General features: G+C 42.4%; 1 protein-coding gene across 1 annotated transcript in view; it reads left to right on the forward strand.

Annotated features, from left to right (window-relative positions):
- The first annotated feature begins 3,636 nt into the window (after nucleotides 1-3,636).
- Nucleotides 3,637-21,866, forward strand: part of ADTRP (androgen dependent TFPI regulating protein) — a 59,828-nt gene continuing 41,598 nt past the window's right edge. The window contains exons 1-3 of the mRNA XM_019743014.3: nucleotides 3,637-3,923; nucleotides 14,356-14,490; nucleotides 16,014-16,115. Coding sequence (XP_019598573.3) covers nucleotides 3,771-3,923; nucleotides 14,356-14,490; nucleotides 16,014-16,115 — 390 coding nt within the window. The 5' untranslated portion in view covers nucleotides 3,637-3,770. The remainder of the gene's footprint in view (nucleotides 3,924-14,355; nucleotides 14,491-16,013; nucleotides 16,116-21,866) is intronic.

Here is a 21,866-nt window from a genome sequence, read left to right on the forward strand (position 1 = left end):
TGAGATAATCAATCAAACACATGTTGAGAAGAGGCCATCAGGAAGAGGAGACAGTAGGAGTAAAGGCAATGGGATAGGACATAACCAGGCAGAGGTGAAAAACTCTGCCAATTTGTGGTATTGGGGGAACATCAAGTGTGAGACCAGAGATGAGGCTGGAGAAAGTACCAACGCCAGATGGAAGTGGGAAGTTTATTGAAAGTTATGGAACTTGGATATTATCTGGTAGGTGATATTGATTCAGTAAAGGGATTTCAGCTGGGGAGGGATGTGGTAAGATTGACATTCCAGATAGAATCACTCCCTGGCCTTGTGAAGAACAGAGTTGGGGGATGAGACTAGAATCAAGAAAACCAGTTAGAAGACAGTTGCCATGGCACTGGAAAGAAATGAAGAAAACTTGAGCTAGGACAGTTATCAAAGGGATGGAAAGAAAAGAACTGATTGGAGCTTGATTTGGGAGATGCACATGGCAAGCTTTGGTGATTAATTGGGTTTGGGGGGTAAGGTAGAGAGAGGAGATGAGAAAGACAAGAGGTTGACGAGGCCATCCTCAGAAGACAGAGAACAGAGAAGAAAGGCCAGGTTTCGGGGAAGGCAGTGAGTTCATTTTAGACATTTTGAGTTTGAGGTGCACGTGACTCATTCAGAAGGTGTCCAACAAGTAGTTGAAGATGTGCTTGAAGGTTGATGGAGACTGAGAGGGCCGGGACAAGAGGTATAAAATTTGTCATCATAAGCTAGAAAATAGTGGTCGAAACCATGAGAGAGGGCAAAACCACCAGGGTAAGCATGTAGGTGAGATGGGCAGTGGGTGGGCCAGATCCCCGGGAAATACCAACACCTTAGGAGCTGGTAGAGGAAGAGAAGTTCTCTCTCTTTTCTCTCTCTGTCTCTGTCTCTGTCTCTGTCTCTGTCTCTGTCTCTGTCTCTCTCTCTCTCTCTCTCTCACACACACACACACACACACGCACACACGCACGCACGCACGCAAAACAAAACAACAGCAACAACAAAAAAACAAACCCTGAAAAGGACAATCAGAGCATGTGGGGAGCGTTGGGAGGACCAGCCTTGTACACACAGGGCTTCCTTAGGGCCAGCCTTGCCCTGAATGCCCCAAGTCTGGTACTATTACCCTCTAATAAGTCCTCTGTGTTCATCCTTCACAGAAGCTACTATAATTATAAATTAACACCTGGTTGTGTTATTATTAAATGTCCATCTCTCCCACTAGAATGTAAGTTCCGGGAAAGCAGGGAGTGGATCTTTCTTATTCTCCAGAGAATCCCCAGAACCTAGCAAGTGCCTGATAATTAGTAGTTGTTCAGTAAGTATTTACAAAATTCAAGAATGGGGTCCCAAACTCCCGGGGGGCAGAGAGTTTCAAAGAATGTCACTTTTAATAATCAAGTTATCTGTATAATGTTCGAGTACAAGCATAAAATATTCTTTTGGTATCTTTTTAGTATTTCCTATCTCAAAAAATTAAATCTCCGTCAGTTTTTAAGTCAGAGAACAATTCTCTCCCGTTTCTTCTGGGTCTGATACTAGGCCTCCAAATACTTGGCAAGTGGAGAACGGAAGGCTAATAGCAGCCTTCGTATGTATTAGTTTGTAATATTGTGTAACTAAGTGGTGATGTTGTCATTGTTCCCCAACACTCCACCTACTCCCCCAAACTCCAGGGAGGCGATTGCCAAAGTGCTTCATGAAAATTTATCTGGTTATTCAACCAGGGATACAAATTATGATGTGAATATGGTCACAGTGTAGAATTTCCTTTAAGCAATACTTTTGTAGAAAACTTTATAAGAAAATACACTGAATTAAGAAATTACATATTTTCTATATGTGACTCCACATAAACAATCACGTGCTGCGCAGTGATGTTTCAGTTGTCAACGTAAGAACATCCAAACCTGGAGAAAAATCTTATGCATTTATTTGAAACAAAATGAGGACATGCCTAGGAGCAAACTCTCAACGGATTGAGAAAATGATCCAGAGAATGGCAGGTTTGTAGTTCTTTTTATGCATTTGGAATCAAAAGAGGGAACGTAAGGAAGATTACATAAAATCAATTGGTGGTAGGTTGAGGTGGGAGAAAGCAAGGCAGACAAATCTCTGTGAATGGTTAAAAAGTAAAATGGAGAAATACAGACTTCTTTTACACTGGTGGGTACAGAATGTTCTGATGGGAAAGAGGAATTCAGAGGTGTTGGCAGGGATTGCAGAAGTGCAAAGGCAGTCTGAGGGTGAGCAGAGCAAGCATTGTTCGTTTGCGTGCAGGCACACTGGGTAGAATACAGACTGCAACTCTGCCCCTTAGTAGTAGTCTTTGAATGCATTCTTTTAAGCAGCCTGGCATTCAATTTCCCCATCCGAAAATGAGGAGTCTAATAGTACTCACTTCATAGTGGTGTTTAGCGTGTAAATGAGTTAGTATGTGTAAAGCATTTGGAACAATGCTTGTCATATAGTAAATACTGCAAAAGCATTGGCTGCTCTTGCTATTTGCAAGTTTAACCTAGACCATGGGGTCATGTACAGAGTTTTACCCCACCCATTTCCCAGATCATCATCTCCTTGGGGAATGTTTCCAGTGCAGACCCTTTATTGCTGGTTCAGGTTTGCCCTCCTTCCATCTGCAGTTCCTAAGGTTTGGGATCTGACGACTCTTAGGAGGTGGGTTTGTTTTGTTTTATATTCCATGTACAGCCTGCGGTTCTTTCGCCCCAGTACTTGTAAATCTTGCTTAAATCATCGGACAGCACCAACTACAAACTTACATAACTGCGTTGGGAGCATTTCCCTGAAGAGTTTGTTTAGAACCCTCTGAATCAGTTTCCCGGGAAACAAGCTGGTGATGTCACAAGGTATCACATCTTTAGCTCTCTCTCAGGTCCCTTCTGTCCAGCTTGAAACTCTGCCTAGCCGACACATTCTCATTCTCTCCAAGGCAATGCAGAGACCCTCACTCTCTCCCAGCAATGTCTAAACTCAGGTATGTTGGGGTCACAACCACACACTTCTTCCTATGCTTCTTTGGCCACAGACCACTTGCTGTGCTTCTTCCCTCCCAGGGCATAGAAATACGTATGCAAATAAAGTGTCTGGAGCAGCCCTGGGTAACCTTTGGTTCTCTATGGCATAGATGCAAACACACACCCACACACACACCCTTGGGGCTGCTCCCTGGAGGATCAAAGGTTGTTTCAGATTTTACAGGGCCTTTGGGACCTCAGAAACAAGATCGTAACACAATTTCCCTTTCTACTTACCTCCCTCTGTGTCCTAAACATGCCAACAATCTCTCCCTCCTGGTTTATCAACCTGCTCCTCATTCTCTTAAGAGACATTATGGTGACTTCCTTGTTTTGCTCAAATGGAAAGGGAAGAAAAGAGAATACCGTCAAGATGGTATTTCATCAGAGTTCATTGGTATTCGTAATAAGGTCACTTAACCATGCTCCCATTCCAGTCAAACAGTACAAAGTGCATCTCTTGCTTTGCTCCCTGCCTTTATGTAAATCTGCAGATTACTTGTTATCTAAACTGGATATCTGAAAACAAGCAATAATCCTATCACCAAAGTTGATCAGGAAGGGAGCCTAGGAGAGAAGCAAAACTGTTTCGTTGCAACTCTCAGTCCCAGGGGAGTGTGTTTTACAGCTCTCCCGCCTGCTGTGGGACTTTAGCTCTGACCCAAAAGGACACCAGAGGAAAGCTACTTAAGACATTTCACAGTTCCCTGATCAGAGCTAGCCATGACACGGACTGCGACATGCGTATACCACTTCCTTGTTTTGTGCTGGTATGTTTTCATCAATTATTGCATCTCACAAGAAAGAGGGGATCTACAGAAATTCAAAATTTTTCTAAATGGTGGACGCTGGAAGTACTTGACACTCCTTAACCTGGTAAGTCCATATGAGCAGCGCAGAAGCTCTCTATTTGTCTGTAATATCGGTGCTTCTATATAGATCACCTTTGAATTTTGTTAAATACAAAATTCCATTATTTTGTCTTCCTTCTCCATTGTTTTTGAGTTTTGGCTTTCTCATTTACTTGGCAATTTGCTCTGAGAAGCCCAATTCGGAAGTTATCCATAGCTATATTTTGTGTTGGCTAATTGTTACATGCATTTTTTAAAAGAATCTTATCTTGGAGCTCATCTCAGATGATCCCAAGTGGGGAACTAAATTAATGGTTTCACCGTGAGATTGACTACAAATGCAGTAGGGATTTTGAACTTTGCTTAGGGAAGTCTGTGAGGAAGGCAGAATGATGAATGTTGCGTAGGAAGTGCAATTTCCAATGGAGGAATGATGCCATTTTACAGCACACAGAGACTAACAGATTTATCTAAGAAAAGCAAATACATTTTGCCATGTTCAGATTCCACTTCAATTTTTTATAGGCTCAAGGCCCCATCTTAAAGGACAAATCACAGATGGCAAATACTGATTTTAAACTATTTATAAACCAATCATATGATTTGATGGCTTCCTGTCCTTCTAGGCCAGGTGACTACGTTCTGATGAATGAAGTATGAATGAATGGGAGGAAACCGGATTTTTAAACAATGTTTTGGGAACATGTACAAATATTTTTATCATTAAAAGCTAAAAATGGTGCATCCTTTGGGGATGCTAATTAATATTTGAAATTTTTTAACTGAAATGTAGAGTGCCACACAAACACCTGATTTCAGAAACTGGACAAAATATTCCAATCCTTTAGAATCATACTCCTAAGCAGAGGTTATGCATGTCAGAAAAAGTGACACTCCTAAATGCGAAGGGAAATTCAGAAAGTTCAAATCAAGGCCTGGAGGTTCTACTTCTTCTTCTCTGATCATTTGCTGGCCTTTGATTTTGGTCTGAAAGATCAGAGCCCTGAACATAGCTCTCGTGAGCTTGAAAGTACCAAGGTGACAGTGACTTATTTCAATCACAGAATTTTATGGGGTTGAAACAAACAGATAAACAAAAAAACAAAACAAAACAGAAAACAAACAAACAAAAAGAAATGCTTATATGGAGCTAGAACAATAGAGTAAAAACCTCAGCTTTGTGTGTCTGTTGGCTTTATATTACAATGGTCTATGGAAAGAGAGGGGTTTCTTTAGCCAGGTTAATGGCCTAACCAAACCCAAATTCCAGAGTCACATTTCACACTAAGCATGGCTAAGAATAGATTTATCACCTACTTCCACAAACCAGCTCTCTACATCTTAATTCTAGCTCAATTGCATGCCCCAGAGCCCTCATATTTCCCAAAATGGAAAAAGACTCTTATTTTGTCAAAGACACTATTATTTGCTAGTGTTAATCCCCTTTTTGCTTCCTAGCTAGTCAGCAAATCCTACGATTTTCCTTTTGCTAGGTTCACCCCTTACTGTCCCTCTCATGACAGGCTCTAATTAATTTATATCTGAATGACCAGACCATCTCTTAATTATCAATCCATCCATCCATCACTCAGATTCCAGGTTAATTTCCTACAGCACTGATTTTGGTTTTGTTTTCTTTTAAACGTCATAAGCCTGCTTGAAGAGTGGTCAGCAACTCAAGAAACTATCGTGGCCCCCTCCTACCTTATGGAACCAATTTCAAACTCCTGATTTAAGAGCTTGCCCACCCAGGCTTCAGGTACCCCTCTCCCCAGGAAGACTAGTCTCTTCTCAAGGAAGGCCTGTATCTTCTCCAGTCTTGTCTCCTAGGCTTCTTGCTGTCACTACTGTCTCCATGTTCACATCATCCTTGAGTGAAAGGATGTGCCTCCCCACCCCATTGTGACCTTCATAGACCATCCAAAATCCCACATTCTCTTTAAAATCTTTGCTGACCAACTCCAGCCCCAATTTGTTTTTCCTTTCTCAGAGTTTTTATGCCATCTCTCAGTGTCTGCTTATTTATGTATGGTATTGTTTTCTAATTTCCATCCATACGTGAGTCTTAACATTCTAATCACATTGTAAATGACTCCAAAACAGGAATTTTGTCCCCTTCATCCTTACCAGACCTAACAGTCTACGAATCTAAGTTGTATTTGCTACAGTGGCTGGCACAGAGTACTCCCATAATAAAAGCTGGGTGACTTGGTATGTTGACTGAACTTGACCTGAGCTTTTTCTGCAATCCTGAGCAATTAGTTTCTTCTGACATCTTCTGGCTCTTGAAATGAGCAGAGAGGGGCTTACCTGTGGCCACTGCCTTTCTGAGCTCAGTTAGGTGTCATCTTGAAAGTGTGACTTGATGCAAAGTTTTCAATTGGTGAAGATGGGTTGAATGTGTTTCAGAAGATCAATCTAAGGATAGATTTCAAACATGTTACTTAAGGTGAAATGCTGGGCCTTAAAATTTCTAGTCCTTGAGGTCTTGTGGGCTGATTAACGGTTGTGTTTCCTCATGATGAATTAGTGCTAACAAATGATTAATTAGTAAATGGTTGTGCTTATAAAGTTATACAGGCCTCATAAACTGCTATAACATTGAAAAAAAAGTTTGATGTAAGCTTGTTGAAGTCCGTACCTCATCCTGCTTTCCAGGAAATTTATATTCCTCCCCTTTAAAGAGCTTTACTTTCTAGTTGGCTGAATATCAGTTTTGCCCCCTTTCAATAGCAAAGCCCACCTTAGTGGAAGTCAGCATTCCGAGCATGCCTCATTGCCTCCTGAATCTATCCCAGGGTATTTAAAGGGAAGAAACATAGGATTGGTGGCAGATGGGTAGGGTGAAACGGAGTGCCATGAGAATTGGTCATGGTGACCAATTCATGCCTGGTGCCTAAAGAGAGTAAAAAAAGGAGAGGGGAGATGGGAGACTTTGCCTAATGAGGGAGTAAATTGACCCCAGGGAAGAGGCAGCCAGTGTTCTATTGGAAGGGAGAGGCAATGTTGCCTAGTGATTACAAGCATGAGCTCTCTGGGATGGTACTTCAGGTCCACCACCTCCTACTGGCTCTGTGATCCTGACCTAGGTGTGTCTTTGTGTCTTTCATTCCCAAATCCATTAAATAGAAATAAAAACAGTTCATAACCACAGGGTGGCCATGAGAGATAAATAATCTGACATGTGGGAAGCACTTAGATGGTATAAGCAGTGGATTAAGGAAAGAGAAGATGGGAGGGGGGTATTGAGCTTCTAGTCACCTCATCTTTGAATAGAGGTGGTACAGAGGGAGGGTGATTTAGTGAGACATGGGGGTCCTCACTGAGCACCATGGATACAGGCAGGGGTCACCCACCTGCCTCATTGCTCAAACATCTCCCTTTGCGGGCTGTGTGCTCTGGCTTCCCAGCTAGAGAAGGACCACTGTGGAGCCCTGCTTTTGCTGCTATAGCTGCCCAGGTGGATGCCCCTGGTACTGGGGCAGTCCCAGAGGTAGAGATTGCAGGCTCAAGCAGAGAGCAGCGAGTGGGAATCCCCCAAAGCTGGGTGTGGACATCTTCAGGATGCTCATGTTGGCCCAGGCTTCCAGTGTCCCCTCCTCTCCATCGATGCAGTGACTGTCTCTGACCCCAGGGAAGGCAAGCTGGGGTGTGGGGGCAGAGAGGACGTTCTGCTACAATTTGGCTTGCAGAGTTCATACAGTTTGCTGGGTTTTCCTCTTTTAAAAAATAAACATACTTCTGAAGCATTGTTAGAGGTGGTGCCTCATAACCGGGATCTCCAGGGGAGATTCTGGGTGGGGCCCTCCCCGCTCACACACCTCCTACTTCACTATCAGAGTCATGACCTTTCCCTTCCCTCTTCCTTAATGTGCCCAAGCCTCAGGCAGCTCTCACCTCATCATCCTCCAGCTTTCCCGATGACAACAGGGACCTCATCACGTAGGTACTCAAGGGTGGCAAAGCAGGACCAGAGGAAGAGAGATTCTTGAGGATGTTCCATGGGTCCAAACTCCAAGGCAGCCTATGAACAGTGAGAAGACAAGAATCCATTTATATTATAGCCCCCACTTCAATACTCGGGGCCAACATTCAATTTCCATAATCAGGTTAATGTATTAATCTGTGGAACTCTTAAACTCAACAGATTAGAAATAGATGTAACCTTCCATTTTACAAAAGTACTTCAGGCTACTGTTTCAGCCCTCAGAGAGCTGAAAGGATGGGGACTGATAGAAGGGAATAGTCATCACCAGTGCCCAAAATACGATAGCTATATTTTATTGAGCAATCCTGACAACATGATGGTAGCTTCTTTACACACAGTGTAGAGATTAGTGATCAAAGACTTAGCTTCTGGAGCCAGACTCCTGAGGTGTGAATGCTGGCTCTGCTATTCACTTGCTGTAGGACCTTGAGTGAGTTACCTACGTTCTCTGTGCCTCAGTTTCCTCAAATGTAGTGGATTCTGTGGTGTTGTACCCAGAATCCCCCACCCACCTCCCCAGCACGGAGGTACGCATTCCCCAGTTCCTGGGAGGAGTGTCAGCTGATGATGATGCACAGCCGAGCTCTGTCCCAGAACTGGGCTCAGCAGAAGGGAGCTGCCTAGACAAAGCATATGGCCCTCCCCGGGGTTGCTATAGCCGATGACTGGCTGATTTGGGGTACAAAGTCCAGGCTCCAGGACAACTTGGGAGGCCCACTCAGCTCCAGAGCTCCTTCATGGACCCACTGATTCCATGTGGCTGCATTGCCTTTTGGCTTTTCCCGCCACTCAGTCCTGTTCCTTACTTCCTTCTTCCCTCTCACAGACGGTCTGCGTGCATCCTCCATGAACGCTTCTCAGGCAGATCTCAGAATCTCAGATTCTGTTTCCCAAGGAACCTGACCTACATAACGTAAAATAGTAAACATACAGAAAATGTTCCTCCTCCTCCTACTACTAAAAACATATTCACATAGAGCCTGCCCTGGCCTGTAGTATGTCTAATACAATTTCTGGCACCCAACAGACATTCTGTGCATGTTGGTTCCATGAATAAAAGACCAGAGCATGGTTCTTACAGGTAAGAGCCACCTTCTAGAGACCCCAGCCCTCCTGTAAGACAGTCTACCCTACAGCTGTTCTGCTACACGGAAGCAAGCGGTCCTCAGCTGCTCAACTCTGGCCAAGCATTCTTGTAATTCTTCTTTCCAACCTGTCCTTCAACGTTCTTGCTTTCATCTTTTTTTTTTTCTCATCATTCCACCTTATGTTCTTTATATCATTTCTTCTCCTATGTTCTCTTATTCTTTTATCTCAGTTTCTTACTTATGTTAAATGCATGATGGATGACGATTGAAACAGTATATACATATAACACAAATATATTTGGCAAAGGCTTCCTCTACCTGCCCCAAACCCACAACCCTCACCACTACAGTTATATAAAATACTCATCACAATTAGTCCCTATTTGCTGTTTGATTCTGGAATAGTCTCCCACTGCGAGTATTGCATCATTTCTAAGGCGAGACCTAAGAAAGCCCCGGCCTGGCTGAGTCAGGCATGGACTGCTGAGCTGGGCACTGGATTACCTGACTCATCTAATAAAAGTTGTAATGTCTTACTCAAGACACTTGTGGAATCTCCCTCTCTGGAATTACTTTTTAAACAGAAAAAATATCATTTCCTGGGATAGTTTAAAAGGGTTCTGGCTTAAAGGCAAAGAAATAAACTTGATGACTTAGAAACACTAAATTTCCATGATTTCAAGATTTTTGTGAATTTGGGGAAGACACATGAATGTAAAAATGAAATATCCTTTAGCTATGGTTTCTTAAATTGCTCTAGTTATAAAAATGTAAATTCAGCTCTCCCAGGCGGGAAGTTTGTCAGCTCACAACAAAAACGGAAGACATCTAACAAACTTAGACCAGAAGCATTTCAGAAAATGGCACAAAAGAACAAACAGAATTAGAGAAGAACTGGTAGAAAGGTAAATCAGAGAGCAGCCGCTCAGAAGTGAGCCTTGATCGAAAGATACCATTAGCTCTGCTTTCCTTGGCAGGCAAAACAGTTGAGAAATATAAATGACAATAATTTTGTTGCAAGACTTGTGAAAGGAGGCCAGTTGTTTCTATCTTATTTTAATGGTGTTGTGCTAGCCTGCTCTAGCTACCACACCACTGTAACAGACTGCAGGGCTTAAACAGCAGAAATGTATTTCTCACAGTTCTAGAGGGTAGAAGTCCAAGATCAAGGTGCCGGCAGGGCAGGTTTCTCCTGAGGCTTCTCCCCTTGGCTCGCAGATGGCCATCCTCCTTCTGTGTCCTCACAAGGTCCTCCCTCTGTGTGCCTGTGTCCTAGTCTTATAAAGACACCAGTCACATTGGGTTAGGGCCCACTCCACTGACTTCATTTTAACTTAATCAGCTCTTTAAAGAGGTATTTCCAAATACAGCCCCATGCTGAGGTATGAATTTTGAGGCAGGGGGCACAATTCACCCCATAACAGCTACCATTTTCTCCCTGACTGTTCTGTCTATGCATGTCTTATAAACATTTCGTTGTATTGTCCCTAGAGAATGAGAAGGCCATTGTCCCATTCAGTGAGCTGATCCAAGCCTGTCCTTGAGGCTCCCCAGGCAGGCAGCCTCCCCATTGAGTGATTGCTTGACAGCTCCCTCTCCTTGCCGTTTAGCTCCACTGTGTGGCTCCTCTATGTCCAGGTTCTTGCTTCTTTATAGCTCTTGCCTATACCCTAGCACCTCCGTCCTGAGCTCCTATGTGGAGGCTTCATTAATGGGGACAAGGCTATGTCACACACACACAGTTGGCACCTTTACAAAGTGGCCTATGCCTGTGAAATAACATGTGCGCTGGGGGGTGGAGGGGAAGAAGTGATTGGCAAGTTTAAGGTGTGGAGCAGATTTTTATTGATGAAGGAAAAGCCATGGAAGCTCTGAGTAAAGCGTTTTTTTCCCCAATCCGATTTCCACATTCTGTGAATGGGAAAGGCAAGAGAAAGTCAGTATGATCTTGACTCATGATGACTCTATGAGGCTCTTGCTAAGGAAAGTGGTCACATGGATTTCACATGCTGGGTGGAGGCAGCCTTTCCCCAAAGAAGGAAAACCTGGCAGACACTCAGAGCTCAGTACATGATGAATTGCTCTGTTGATAGACCAGTGCAGGCCTCCTCACCCTACCTCCCCCGAGGCCCAGCCCCCATGCCTGCCTTTCCTAACTAAAGCAGCTACTGCTGTGGCCTGAACAGCTGGAAGTGAAACCAGGGGTAAGGTGAGAGCTGCTGGGGTGGGGGGAAGGGTGGAGGAGGCTACTTCTAACATCCACGTGCAAAAGACTGCACTCCAGATTCTTCAGCCCTGGGGGCCAAATGTCAAAAGTAGATGACAAGTATTGGGTTAGCAACCTCTTCATAACATTTAAAACTGTTGCCCCCCGCCCCGCCCCCCCCCCCACACACACACCAATACCCCTTTCTAGCTTGAAGCTTTCTCCTTCAAAGACCATGACAGAGTACATTCCTGGTTTTCTACCATCTGATCATTGTTTGCTACTTTGTTGTCCGCTTACCCCCTGCTGTTTCTTAGCTGAGGGCATTTCCTCAGCATTCCCTTCCAACTTGTCTCCTCTTCCCTCTTTCCAGCAATCTCATCTCACCAGGAGGATTCAGCTCCGTAGGTCTCCACAGCCCCACTTCCCCTAAGAAGGCCAGGATTAACTTTCCAAATGGAAACTCCTCTAGGCAAGTAGTTTTCAGCCTTAGCTGCCCTGATTAGAATTACCTGAGAGAATTCTTTTACAATCCTGAAGCCTAGGACACACCCCAAGACCCATTAAATTAGAATCTTTGGGTGAGTATCAGGCATCAGTATTTTTTGAAGTCATTTTTAATTCTCTCACCTGGAGAGAACTGTCTCACCTCTCTCTCTCTCTCTGTCTCTCTCTCTCTCTCTGTCTCTCTGTCTCTCTCTCTCTCAGAGTGCTTTATCTGAACTGTCCTTAGAAACCTGATACTTTTTTTTAAATTTTATTTTATTAAATTTATTGGGGTGACAGTTGTTAGTAAAATTACATAGATTTCAGGTGTACAATTCTGTATTACATCATCTATAAATCCCATTGTGTGTTCATCACCCAGAGTCAGTTCTCCTTCCATCACCATATATTCGATCCCCCTTACCCTCATCTCTCACCCCCCACCCCCCACCCCCCTTACCCTCTGGCAACCACCAAACCACTGTCTGTGTCTATGAGTTTCTGTTTCCCATTTGTTTGTCTTGTTCTTTTGTTGCTTTTGGTATATATACCACATATCAGTGAAATCACATGGTTCTCTGCTTTTTCTGTCTGACTTATTTCACTCAGCATTACACTCTCAAGATCCATCCATGTTGTCACAAATGTCCCTATATCATCTTTTCTTATCGCCGAATAGTATTCCATTGTGTATATATACCACAACTTCTTTATCCATTCATCTATCGAAGGACATTTTGGTTGTTTCCATGTCTTGGCCACCATAAACAAAGCTACAATGAACATTGGAGCACACGTGTCTTTATGAATAAATGTTTTCAGATTTTTTGGGTAGATACCCAGGAGAGGGATTGCTGGGTCATATGGCAATTCTGTTCGTAATTTTTTGAGGAACCTCCACACTGCCTTCCATAATGGCTGCACCAGTCTGCATTCCCACCAACAGCGTAAGAAGGTTCCTTTTTCTCCACAGCCTCTCCATTTTTTTGTTTTTAAGTCTGGCTCAAAAAACAGACACTGAATTTCAAATCCTGGCCTTGACATTTACCAACTACCGTGTTTCCCCAAAAATAAGATCTAGATCTAGCCGGACCATCAGCTCTAATGATAAGACCCGGACTTATATTACATAAGACCCAGACTTATATTAATTTTTGCTCCAAAAGACACATTAGAGCTGGTGGTCTGGCTAGGTCTTATTTTCGAGGAAACACGGTATGAGACTTTAGGCAAGGTTGTTCATCTGTCTGTGTCTCAGTTTCCTCATTCTGTAAAATGGGTTGTGTGAGAGCATAATAATAGGACTTACCTCATAAGGTTGTTATGAGAAATTAAAAGTCTAGATCGGTTGGGCATATAACAAGAGATAATAAAAGTCAGCTATTATACCTTTGAGTAGTCAGTAGGATTTTTAAGTGATAAATTTATGTGTAACCCAGTACGTTAAGTTCTAGAACTTAATGTATACAAGGATCACCTGAAGATTTTGTTCAAAATCAACTTCCTGGGCCCCAGTCCCAAAGATTCTGATTCTACTGTCTGTGGAGGGGCCCAGGTCCTGCATTTCTAACACATTTTTGGGTGACGCTGGTGCTGCTGGTCTGAGAAACTCACTGGAGTATTCTTGGCCGAAACCACCTCCATGTTCTTTTCCACCCACACCTTCGGCCCAAAGAGTGGCAGGAGGCCAACTCTGCTAGAGTTTTCCTAGAGTTCAGTCCTCAGAGGTCGTTCCCCACTAGCCAAATTGATCAATCAAGCTCCCCAGTTTCCAGAACTTGCCTGACTCATACTCTCAGAGGAGAGTCCTGCCCCTTTTCTACCAATCCAGAGCTTTCAAGGAATAAGGTGGTTTCGGATGCAAGCATAACTCCAAACCAATCCCAATTCTGAATTGCTGTGACCCAGTAGGCTTTAAATGAGAAGACATGACTTTGTGCAAAATATTAAGAGTGGGTAAAATGTGCCTTTATGTGATCTTACTTCCTTGAAAAGGGCGCTGCTTCTCTTTTGCCTGACCTCAAGGACCTCACAGTATTTAGTGCTACACCAGAGCCCATGGCTTGCTGTATCTTTGTGGATTTAAACAACTCTCTGAGCCAAATTTTCTCTGTGAGGCCTTCAGGGACCCTCCCTTTAATGCAGTGAGTGCACTGGCTTCTCCCTCCGATCAGCAAGATGCCATTCTGTGCATCTCCCTCCGGAGAGCATGGAGCCCCTTCATGGCATTCTGGACCCTGATTCTGGCTTCTCTAATTAGATTGCAGCATTAGGCATTTCTCTTATGTTTTCTTCCTAGGAAGAGGGAAGAACATGTCCACCACTGACTTTGGCTCTCTGCCCTTGTGCTGTTTATTTGTTTTTTCCCACCTCTGTGCAGGTATCTAGCTCATTACATTTTCCTTTTAAGCTGACGCTTTATTTTGTTTCCATTTTAGCTCAAGTCCATTACACTAAATACTGTACACATTATTATCCCCTAAATGACTTTACTCAATCAGTTTTAGTGAGCAAGGTCAGGGCCCAGTGAGCTGGAAGACCAGCCCTCAGACTGGCTTTCCACCAAGACAGCCAACCACCCCCTCCTTCTCAAATCAACATTGCTCCCAGAGGGAGAGGGCTTTACGTCAGTGAAGAATGTATTAATTAAAGCAAATGAAAATGCCCTCATTTGTTGTAATGAATTTAGCTCTTGCAGGCCATTTTCTACGGGGTCGCCTGCCTGGAAGATGTGCTGAGAAGAATTAAAGGGAAAAAAGACATTAAGTTCCTAACAGCCTTCAGAGACCTGCTTTTCACCACTTTGGCTTTTCCTGTATCCACAGTAAGTTCCAAGGATGTGTACGCATTATAATATACATGCACATGTGGACAAATACATCTCCTGGGGGTGGGGCTGTTTGGGATTGATTATTGTAAACCAGAGTAACTGTATTTGAATAAATGTCCTGTCTGAGTACTGGACCACTTTGTGCAGTGTCTTTAGGAAATAGGGCACATCATTGACAGATTTACCATTAGTTTTTGTGTCTTTGTGAATGTTTGATACAAGTTACTTATTGCTGTGTAACAGGGAAGCTTGAAGGATGTTTCTTAAAATATAACTGAGATAACCTTGGTTCCATCAGGGTGATGGGAATAGAAGATGCTAGGAAGGGAGAATGACTAATTTTTCCTTTTATACATCTTTTTTTACTTGCTACCATAAGCATAAGCTACTTCCGCAAGTGGAAACCATTAAAAAAAAAAAGAAAGAAAAGAAAAGGTATGCGAACCTACATAGTTGGCACATGGAAAAATTAATCTGTCTGAAATACCTGTTGTGGGCAGAGTGGGTGCCTCATTCACTTTGTTGAATGAATGGACACTAGGAAGAAATAAGACATGCACGGGACAATACACTTGTTTGCTGACACTGTCCACATTTTTATGACATTGCTTATGTTTTCATTCGTTAGAATGGAAACAAACTGAGATCAAGCACACCAGCTGCCCAGCACGGCCTATAATTAGAAATGACGACCTCCTTCCACCTGTCATTATCTTGCTTCTTGAAGTATTGAGACTTCAAACTTAAAATCACAATGAAACTGTCCAAACACTAATGCGTTCTCAGAAAACAGCGAGAACTGGCATTACAGCCTCACTTTGCAGGACACCTCCTCCTCCACCCCCATAATGTTTTTTATAACAATGGAATTTATTCATTTTTTTTAAGGTTTAGAAGTTGAGTCTTTGGAATTTAAGAAGATAGGAAGATTGGAAGATTAATATATATTTTTTTCCATCTCTACATTGACTTTGATATAGAGGACAGACCCTGAAAAGACAACCAAGGGATACAAGAGGACAGGGATCGACTCAAAGCTCTGAGCAATGAGAAATCCAACTTTCACTTAACTAACTTGTGAATGATCCTGGCAGTTGGGCCCTTGTCTCTTCTCCCAGCCTTCCTGCTTCCCCTTGCCATGCCTACGCCATGCCTACGTCCAGGGTGGGCAAAGGAAGTGTAAGACTCAAGGCACATCAGGTGGCTGCTCTCAGCTCTCCCAGTGAGAGCTTAGAGAAGAGAGAAGCTAAACTGACGTGACTTAATGGTCTGCAAATCCTGTTTCTCTATATCTTCTCCGCCCGCCACAGTGACAAATAATTGACCCCTAGCTGTGGAACCCCCAGAGAGTAGTAGGTAGAGCAATTCTACAATGAGGGATTTTTTCTCCTCAATGTTATAGTTTTATAACGTCTTCAAAACTGGTATCTACTTTTATTGTGCTTTGTTTCCTTGGTTATTTTAGAAAGCTCTGATTGAAAACAAACCTAATGCTATTTTTGTGTTTTATTTTCCAGTTTGTATTTTTGTCATTCTGGATGCTCTTTCTCTACAACCGAGAACTTATTTACCCGGAGGCCTTAGATGCTATCTTTCCAGTGTGGTTGAATCATGCCATGGTGAGTGAGGAAAAACTGAGTGAATATAGGAAGGCAATAGCCTCTGTACTAAGAACTCCCAAGTGCCTGATTTATGTTTCCAAACGTCTCCTCAACCTCCAACATCCTGTTCACTCCTCCCTCTCCATCCTGTCACTATTTATTTAAAGAGCTCATTGAGGACACGAAATGAACAAAAACTGGGACTGTAATAGCAGTCACTGAGAGCAGAGGGGATGTCCAGGCAAGACTGCCAAGTTGCTTATGAAGTCATTGAAAAGACATGCAGCCAGAAGAGGAGGCGACTCCTTGGCGGCTGCAGCCCTGAACGAGAAGTGACCAGCAAATAGCCCGTCATGAAAGTTCTGGGTTAGCAATGGAGGCGAGCAAACTTTTAAAAAATTCACCCCCACATCCACAGAATGTATCAGCGCTCCTCAGCAGCTTCTTTCCTAATACGCGATTGGGACTATTCATTGCAAATGGAATTACTTACTTATTTGTATGGCTACATTCCCATTTAGTTTTTTTATTCATATATTTACTTTCCAAGGGCTGTGTAGTAAACAGAACCTGTTCAGAGATATTCAGGTCCCTAGTATCTAAATACCAGTAACAGGAGCCCGGACAAGCAGAACTGGAGCAGGGCTGTCCAGGTCTTAGATGAAGGAGGGGCCTGAGTCTCTGCCCGACAGGCGTGAAATAATTGTTTGATGATCTAGCTTAGCTGCTCAATACTTACAAATGTATTTACACATTAGTCAGGAGTTCAGAAGGAGGTTTCAGAATCTGTGAAGCAAATATTTAAAAACCAGGGAGTAGCATTATCAAGTCTCCTCAAGATTACAAACCTTCTTCTACCTACAACCCTTCCATTGTCTTAAAATGCACATGATTACCAATATGGAAAAGCAGCTCAGTCCACTGACTCTGCCCCTCCACACACCCCGTCCCCCAGTGAAAATGTACCTTCCCTTCAAATATGTGCTCAGTGAGGGACTGATTACTGACAAAGACAGCCAAGTTCTAATCCAATGTAAAGTTCAGGACCAAAAACTGTATTAAATAAGTCCCACCTCTCAGGGACGCCCTCCTACCACCTTCTTTTTGTCTGATCACCTCCCTCTGGGAAGGTCTGACGACTTTTCCAATTCCCATTAACAATTAATCTGCTGAGACACCTATGTAGGGAACATTCCTACTCTTTTGTGGCATTTTACCACCGTATTAAGCATGTTTCTCAAATATGAGCTCATTCAATTCACACAAAACCTTTAGATTACAGCCGTAATCCTGATTTTTTACAAATTAGGGGACAAAAAGCTCAGAGAGGTTAAGTGATTTGCCTGAGGCCACAGAACCGACAAGTGGGACAGCTAGAATTTAAATTCAATGCTAATTCACTCTTCCTGGTCCCTTGCTACAGTAAATGCAGAACTTGTGGTTTGATCTGGTTTCATAATTAATTACCAGGCAATTAAAAGAATGTCACTTTGCTTGATTAAGATAGCAAAGAGCGATTCTCACTTAAGAAAAAGTTCAGAATCCACATCTGTATGCTAGTAAGCCAAAATTTAAGTCAAAGAAAACGAAGTGATTTGGGACAACTGACTGCGCTAGATGTTACTAAACTAAAAAAAGTCAGAATCTTGACAGTGTCTTTTATTTGGGGCCAAACACATATATCAAATACCTTTTCCAGGCTTTGGGAGCTTATCCAGCAGTTTTCCTGCAACAAATACAAGCTTGCTAGCTCTTTAGGGTTCCGTTTTCCACATGGAAATAAGGTTGGATTTCTTCCAAATAGTTGTGGTGGTGATGCCCAGCATTGGTGACCTTGCTAAACAGCCATATGGATTTTTAGTAATTTAAAAGCAGACAGAAGGACACCGTACATCCAAGAGCAAGGCAGATACTGTACAACAGAGATCCTAACATATTTTCGTGCCTTCACAACCTGGGAGATTCTGTTTGTTCCTAGTCCTTTGGTCAACCAAGTAACCCGAATCTCTTAGAGAGAAATGACTAGGGTCAAAGGAGGTGGAACAATGGTGACAGAGAAAATAGGAGGCGGCAACCTGCCTTCGGTCAGGCATAGACTCTGTGATTGTTAATTTAACTGGAGAAACTCCCAGCAGAGCCATTTCCAGGGGAAAATGTTGGCATCCGCAAAACCTAATGTGGTCATCCCCAAACATCCATGCTTCCCTTTGGTGTCTGTTCCAAGTCCAATGTCCCCTCATCCATCTCTCCCAGACTATGTGTGTCCCTTATTGCGGACATTTTCGGTCCCCACTATTCAATCCTCCTGGTCTATTGTGTCAAGGAATGCTTTCTGCTAACTTGTAAATACTAGTATGAACAAATATGGAAATGGCTGTTACTGGATCAATTTAGTAACAGTTTGTACATTTTAACAATGTCTTTCCATAACAACCCAAAGGAGTGAATACCCAGAAACCACCACTGTGGCAGCCAGAGTAATGATAGGCAGTCAGGCTGGATATTTGGTACTAGATACCTACTCGTGGGGCTGGCCCTGCTCTTAAAGGGAAACACTTCTTGTTTTGTTCCTTTTTCTCTTCCACTATATACAAGTTATTGGTATATATAGCCTGTGTCATACTTTCCTGAAAGCTTCTCTCATGTCACAACAGCTTTTATGTTTGCTATTCTAGCTTTAGTTTTGAAATATTTTCCCTGCCGCTCTGGGTTCTGTGCGTAATATTTGTCAAATTAAGAAATACCACTCTCCCCTTTGACACAATGTGGTTCTACAACTTTCATGCTTTATCAAGTCTTTGGAATCCTTCCAGCACAAGGCTTCTAGCTCAATGGAGACTTGTTATTGCAGTAGGACCATTCAAAGCTGACGATCTTCTCCAATGGACATTTTCCTACCCTTGTTTTGTGTTCAAATCAAATAGTAACATCAGTGAAATATTTACATCAACCATGAACGGGCTGCCATTCACTAGTGCCCTAAGAACTCCCATTGGAGTCCAGCTGCCTTATTGAAAGGAGATCAACCTGACTGTTTTATTGCTAAGCAGTTCTCCAGTCTTCATGAAAGAAGGGAAAGAACAGCAAAGTATTCCTCCAGGTTTTGCCAGGGAAACATTAACTCCTGAGGTCTTATCTAAATGACTGCTAAAGATAGAACCAGAGCAGACAGATTTAAATAGCAAGAAGAGGACTCAGTAACTAGGAAACTATCAGATGCTTACCTGAAGGGAGTTAGGGAATTTATTTCTCTGGAAATAACCTAAATTGTTCAGGTTGCCCCAAAAAAAGGGGTGAAATAGATCAGAGAACCCCCTCGGAGCACTTCTACATTTGAAAATAGTACAGGATTGCTGAGAATATATGTGCAAGCACTTTATAAACTATCAAGGACTGCATAAATACGAGTATATTATTATGTAAAACTCTCAATCCATGATCACAGAGTTTTAGAACTAAAAGACTTCATTGATATTAATAGCAGTTTACAAACAATCTGCTCTTAAGAGTCAGGCCTTACTTTGGCTCTTTAAAGTGGAGTAAGTACTAAATACAGCTACTTAGTTATTTAATGTGCTGTTATTTATTCACTTGAAAAAATAACTATTCAATACCTATTATGTGTGTAGCACCATGATCAATAGTCGACAAGGGTTTTGACTTCTAGCATTATAAATCCGGTTGAGCCTAGTATACACATACAAAGTTGAAGTAATGAAATAACAATGCTAACACAATACATTGATGTAGATGGTGTCACGCAGTTGTATGTGATTCCTGCCCAATGAGCAACGTGCATAGGAAGGCTTCATGCCCCTTGTGTTCTGGTGTGGCTGTGATTGACATGTTAGTTGTGAGTTTGAGCCCTCTCCAGGGTGTAGTGTAGAGTTAAAATGTCAAGGGAGTGAAGCTCTAAACCTTCCAGTTTCTTCCTCACTCTTTGCATGTAAGATGATGTCTATCATTAAATTCAGACCAAACCTCAGATTGTTCTCTCATGCGTAAGCCTGGTGTGAGATTGTTGGGCTGCTCAGTAGAGGTAGGTGAGTGCTGATGAGTCAAGGTCAATTGCAGGCATGTCAGCACCAAATGGCCACGCTTTGTCTACCAACAGTACAAAGCACCCCCCCCACCACCACCATCACCACTGCCAACTTCCCAGTTTTTCACCCTAGTCCTTCCTCTAGGCAGCGATCCATAATCTAGATATCTCTGGATAGCTCAGTGCTAGTCAACCTTTAGGGAATAGACCCCGTTGTGAATCTAAGGAAATCTACAGACCCTTTCCCAAAGAAAACACAAATGCTCATAACACTTTGTGTACTATTTTAGAAGGTTTATGGACCCTCAAAAATCCACTTATGGGCCTCAGGTTGAGATCTGAGCCTGATATAACTGAGCCTATACTTGAAAAGAGGGCCCCCAGATGATTTCTAATGCTGAGTTCAAATAAAAAAGACAAAATCAAGACTATTCATTTTTCAGTCATTATTATGTGCTTAGTGCTGTTTTCATTTCTATGGGGTGGCAAGAGAAATATGAGATATGGTTCCTAACTTCAAAAGGCTTAAATTATAGACATTATATAATCATTTGTATATACATTCCCCAACCAGCTTTTTATTATATATAATATATATATATATATATATATATATATATATATATATATATATATATATATATATTTCCCAACCAGCTTTTAATTTGCTAAAAGCAGAGGCTGTGCTCTGCAGAATCTTCAGGAGAATATTTGGACAGTTAAAAAGCAAAAACAAAATCCCCTAGTATTATTCCCCTGAAAGTCCATGTCTGCAAAGAAAGAGGTACCTGGTTAGGGTTCCCACGGGGGCTCAACCTCCCATCCACTTCTGTTTCCACATGATATAAGACATTAGCCAGATTATGTCCTGTGGATATAGTGCCCCAGTCCATGTCACTCACAGGGTGGTAACAGATCCTTTGGAGACTACTTGAAGCATGGTCCAAAGTTAATGGAAACCATGCAGCTCTTGGTACAGTGAGGGACCTGGAAAGTAACCCCCCTCATTGCAAGCCACACCTTTATTGATACCATTTTCTATAAAATATTATTTCACTACAGGGAGTCTGTTTAATATATATATCTATATACATATACTCATATATAAAATATTATGTATTTATATAATATATAATCGTATGTATAGAATGCCTACTACATACCAGACCCTATTCTGGGAGTTGAGGATGCAGAAATAAACAAGACCACCAAAAAACCAAAAAGTTTGTCCTTATAGAGAAAACATACATCCTAGTGGAAAAGTTATCAATAAACGTGTAAACAATGAATGAATACTAAATACATGTAGTGAAAGTGCTTAAACTAAAAATAAAGCCAGGTACGGGGACAGAGTGGCGTGTGTGTGTGTGTGTGTGTGTGTGTGTGTGTGTGTGTGTGTGCACCTGCTAAGACAGTAGGTTTAATAGAGTGTAGGGCAATCAGGGTGGTCAGTGAGTCCCTCCATGATGAACTGATATTTAAACAGAAATTTGGATAAAGTGAGGGAGGCAGCCCCAGGCAGCTCTGGCAGCAGAAAGGTTCCGAAAGACAGGAGAGCAAGCACAAAAACCTTGAGAGGAAATACTAGCATATTTAGGAAAGAGCAAACAGGCCAGTATGCTGGTTCAGACTGAATAAGATGTAAATGATAGTGCTGTAGCCAGGGTTTGGATCATGCCTGACATGACTTATAAGGAGTTAGGGTTTTATTCTGAGTGTGATGGGGC

This window comes from Rhinolophus sinicus, chromosome 14 (assembly GCF_057876585.1).
Source record: "Rhinolophus sinicus isolate RSI-liver-muscle chromosome 14, RSI-T2T, whole genome shotgun sequence".
In the NCBI taxonomy this organism is placed as follows: Eukaryota; Metazoa; Chordata; class Mammalia; order Chiroptera; family Rhinolophidae; genus Rhinolophus; species Rhinolophus sinicus.